At 47.4% G+C, this 5,000-nt stretch overlaps 1 protein-coding gene across 1 annotated transcript in view; it reads left to right on the forward strand.

Moving 5' to 3' along the window:
* Window positions 1–5,000, forward strand: part of LOC147642001 (protein kinase and Mad3-BUB1-I domain-containing protein) — a 68,019-nt gene that overhangs the window by 51,665 nt on the left and 11,354 nt on the right. The window contains exons 12-16 of the mRNA XM_086802115.1: window positions 1,532–1,603; window positions 1,685–1,774; window positions 1,855–2,012; window positions 2,579–2,630; window positions 2,708–2,842. Of these exons, the coding sequence (XP_086658241.1) occupies window positions 1,532–1,603; window positions 1,685–1,774; window positions 1,855–2,012; window positions 2,579–2,630; window positions 2,708–2,842 (507 nt within the window). The remainder of the gene's footprint in view (window positions 1–1,531; window positions 1,604–1,684; window positions 1,775–1,854; window positions 2,013–2,578; window positions 2,631–2,707; window positions 2,843–5,000) is intronic.

The raw sequence follows: 5,000 nt of genomic DNA on the forward strand, positions 1-5,000 counted from the left end.
AGATTCTGAAAGGGAAAGCTTGTGACTGTTTTACTTGTGGGCATCCTGTACATACACAAGCCTTATTAGGCTGATGATTGTGCTACCTTGATGAATGCCGTTAGTTTTTGGAATGGGCTTAATCTTGCAAAGTCTTACATGAAAGGTGTTTCAGTGGAAACTTCAGGCTTTTTAGACGATGTCCAATTGCAATCCAGTGTCATCATGGTCACCATGAAATGCGTTTCGGTAGCCTTGAAACTTTGAAACACGTTTCGTGTTTCGTGAAACCTTTAAACGCCATTCCTGAAATGCCGTTCTGTGTTCTCACTTTCAAGTCTCTCTCTCTCTCTCTCTCTCACGCTATATAAATGTGTGTTGTGTGTGTGTGTGTGTGTGTGTGTATAGCTGTTTAGGTCCAGCGTTTCAGTAAGCACTTGTCAAGGGGTGAAACGTTTTGGCGTTTCTTGCCTCATTTCAAGGTGAAATGTTTCGGGGCTGAAACGTTTCGCGGTGATGCTGAGTGTCATAGAGATGGAATTTTTCCTACGATGACCATGCCTTTGGATAGATCCTAGGGGTCAAACCTTATAGCTCATGTGCTTACACGTTTTTAAGAATGCTCCAATGCTTAAAACCAGGGATTCTTTCTGCTATGGGACCACCTGTCTCTAGCTCAAAGAGCCACCTCAAAGGGCGTCAATGCCAATGAATGGGATCAGAGCCTATGGATAAGACACCTGCCTCCTGTTAAGCATATGGAATTTTCAACGTACATTCTGTTATTGCTCTGAAGTTCTTCTGGCCTTTTTCCAAGGGCTTAGAAGGATGTGTACTATATGTCAGTCCAAACTAGCTGCCAAATCTCTGAAGATCCCAATGATTTTTGCACCAAGGATTTTTCTGCAAGAGGCCTTCAAGATACACCAAACTGACACTGAACAGACTACCACGGAGTCGTGTGCTGGATGGGAGTAGGCTATGAAGCCCTTCCTACTGTGTAAAGGTCACAGAATTTGAGAAGGGCCTTGAAGGGTAAGAGAAGTCATCTCCTCTTGGCCAGCCACTCCCAAGTGAAGACACACACTACTCTTAATAGATGTTGCAAGGCCTGATCCACATGTCTGCAAACTTGTGCCGCGAACAAAAATCAAGGTGACTCTTGTTGAGTCAGTTTGCATCAATGACAATTTTCATGTAGTCAATGCAACTTCCATCCCTTTAAATCAATCTGTGTATTGTACGTCCCAAAAAACACCTCTGACGGTTCTAGGCCTGTTACATATAATGAAACTTTTTTGTACTCTATTTGTAACCTCCTGATCTGTTCTTCAAGGTCCCACTACACCGAAAAAGCACAGCCTTTTAAGAGCCAAGAGTGCCTCCAGCACCTCATTAGGACTATTTTTTGAGCCTCTGCTGCAGACTTTCATTTTTTTAGTAGATATGGAATGGTCACTTCACTCTTACCACCATCTAAGGATGTACATTCTTAACCTGCCTTGCCAAGATACACATCATGATAGTTTTCTGGCCAATTTCAATCGTGCAGATTCAAAGACCTCCCTGCCCATGGGAATATTACATCTATTGTCAATTGGATAAACGCATTCCACAAGAAGAGGTACTGGTCAATGACTTTCAAGGTTTGCTTAAAGCTCTATCATGATGTCTCACTGAACTAATATTGTGTGATGCTTTGTAGAGGGCTAGCTTTGGTCGTGCTTGGAAAATGCATACATATGAAGACTGCAGCATCATGGTTTGTGCTTACGGAGAGCGTGGAACATTACAGGTCAGCTATGCTTCACTCGGGTTGTTGAAATATTCTGGTAGCAGTGCTTTGTCAACCCTGAAAGGAACATGACTTGGCAGGATGTGGTGAACTCATATCTAGCCACTGGTCAAAGGATGGACGAACTTCTATGCATGTACTACACCATAGAAATGCTACGCATGCTGGAAGTTTTGCATTCAGCTGGGATTATTCATGGGGACTTCAAACCAGACAATCTGCTAATACGCAATGAAAGGTAAGATAGGCATTGTTCCATACCTTGTATTGACGGGGTATGCATGTACATTAGGGAGTCTAGAGGGCTTTAGGTCCTGAATGTGGATTATAGGCACAATCTACATGTGAAAGGACCGGCTTGGGGGGACAGTTGGAGATCTAGCATTGCGTGTGTACCATCAATACAATTTTATTGATGGCCACCTTGAAGAGTTGAGACATTCTACACATGGAGGCAGTGGTACACACAGGTGATGCCAGATCTCCATGTTTCCCCCCAAGCTGGTTCTTTCACATGTGGACTGTGCCCATAATCCACATTAGGGACCTAAAGCCCTCTAGACTCCCCTAATGTACATGCATCTCTACAGAAATTCCCATCTATACAGGGTATGCAACAGGTATTCTTATTCAAAGTGCATTCAGTTGGGTAAGTTCCAAGTCCCAACCCACACGAAAGGCATAATGACTCAGCAGCCTAGCTTGATTTCACACATTTTTTGTTTAGTCTCAGAATGTTTGTCTGCCCGGGGTCCAGATGAATGATTTTGTAGAGCTAAAGACATCTTTTGCCATTAATTGCAGTGAGTTACTGGAAGATTGGGCACCCGATCGGCCAGGATACTGGAAGAATCAAGTATGCAGAAGGCCTGAGGTTTAGGTGTTTTTGATAAGTTTGGGAAAGTTACAGATTTGCATCTTCATGTACTGCAGGGGTTGTGCTTGATTGATTGGGGGAGGAGCATCGATTTGAAGCTATTTCCACCCGACACAGTGTTAGAGGGTGACTGCAAGACTTCTGGATTTCGTTGCATTGAGATGCAACAGCAGAGACCATGGACCTACCAGGTATATTACAGCACAAGCTTGATTATATCAAGCTTATTACACCATGCATGCCACTCATTAACGATAGATCCATCTTGGTCTCGTAACCTACGGATACCATCTCTCCGCCTATGGGGGCAAAATAACCGGAGCATGATCGGAGAAAGTAGTGCCTGCCAAGATACCAATCATGCCCCCACGACCGCAAGCCCATTGATCCACATAGAATCTCGAGAAAGATTGGGGCTGGTGCTTCTCCTGTCAGACCTCGAGAAGCACAGACTCTCGGGGCTGCGTCTAAACTTTGATAAGTGCCAAGGGTCTTGTCTCCTAAGAGCCAAGATCAACTCCTCCCAAGCAGAGTACTTTGAGCCAGAAACTGTAGCCATGCCTCCTCCGAGTCTATCCTCTGTTGACTCTATCATGTTAAAGTTCCCACCCATACAACAACAGTCGGCTTGTGAAAAGGGATTGCAAACTGTACTCTAGAAGGTGGCTCTGCCTACAATGACTTTCGGAGCATATACATTTAGAAAGCCCACACAATCCTTGCCAATCCTGATGGTAAGCCATTGAGCCTGACCAGTGTCAATGATGCCTGAGCCAACTATTGCGGCAAGAGTTGCTGACACAAATACAAACTCCCTCCTATGTCCTTGGAGGGGCCAAAAGAGGGAGACTAGAAAGTGTGACTCTTGCCTGGTAGAATCTCCTCGCAGCGGCGGGAACGCCCCTCTGAAATATGGTGCTCTTGGAGGAAGAGAATATCAATGGGTCCCTCAACTGTTGCTTTATAGAGCTCTCCTCTAAGGACGCCATGCCTCTGAGAGCACTGAGGCCCTCCCAAACCCTGAATGTTCCATGAGGCAATCCACATATCTAATCTCTATGGGAAGCGGAACTATCGGAACTGCCCTCCACTCGAAGAGTCTTGGGCGTGGGTTTCGATGGGGAGTAATCGTCAGTCCTAGGATGAAGGCACGCCAGATGGGCGCAGATCTTGTCCTCCATGTGATGCCACCTTGTCCGAGCTCAAGAGTAAGCATACTCTTGACTCCACCTATCGCAATGTAGGTATCTGTAGGACGGGGAAAGAGGTACTGCTACTGAGATATGAAGGAACACAAAGAGTAGCACCTCCAAGTTGGAGAACACCACCTCCCCGTTCTAATCTCTTTGGCTTGAGCCTCCCAGCTCCATCCGAGCCAGGGGCCAAAGATGGGTAAGCATGTCGGTGATGCGCAGATCATGTAGGTCATGACAGAGCTCGGCTCCCTTCCCCTGAATGGCGGCAGACACCGAGTCCGTGTCCCATTCTGTGCTCGGGGCTGCACTCAAGGGGAAGGAGAAGATCATCGTGCCACTCTCTAGTGTGGAGGCCCTAGAGTGATGAAACACCACACAAATCCGCATGGGAGCCACTGTCTCCTCGAAGATACCAGTTCCTTTGATGAGGAGACATCGGAAGAAACTGTAATCAGCTCGCTGGCCTAGAACCTTGGAGGGACCACTTGGCGACTCTAACGGGAGAGCCCTCACCCGGGAGGCTGTGAAAGTCATCTCAACTCGCTCTGAGAAGCGATGAGTCAAGCGGCGGATTGAACTCGCTAGTTGCCTTCACTCTGGGTCTGGCGTGGCCGGATGGCGGTGGGATAGGATGGGCAGAGGGAGGGGAGCGAGGGGATCCGAAGGAGATGGGGCAGGGCGGAGATGAAGGTTGGGGGGATGGGGAAATTGCGTGGCGGGAGAGGGAAGCGGAAGGGAGGATTTCTCTTGAGAGGAAGGGCCGGTCGACGAAGGCTCGGTAGGGCCAGAATCTGGGAACTTGGAGAGGAATCTCGATAGGGTAACGGCCTCCAAATTGGCGGGAGGGGGGGGGGTTCTCTTGGACTATCTGACAAGGACAAGCTCTAGCGAGATGCCCCATCTGCTTGCATATGAAGCATTGGCTTGGGAGGCCAGAGTAAGTTACTCTTTGTAGAATAGGGGCTAGCCGGAGGTAGGAAAGAGATATGGCATGTGGCATTGTCTTTGACAAGGCTATGCAAATGCAAAGGGATGGAATCTTGGCCGCCTGAGCAAGAACTGAAGCGGTGGTGGAGAGGGATTCCATCACTCTCTTGATAGCACCACCTATCATTATGAGAAGAGGAAGGTATTCCTTCCCAAGGCTTGGGAA

The sequence above is a fragment of the Cibotium barometz genome, chromosome 1 (genome assembly GCF_041138505.1).
Source record: "Cibotium barometz isolate CiBa-2024 chromosome 1, ASM4113850v1, whole genome shotgun sequence".
Taxonomy (NCBI): domain Eukaryota; kingdom Viridiplantae; phylum Streptophyta; class Polypodiopsida; order Cyatheales; family Cibotiaceae; genus Cibotium; species Cibotium barometz.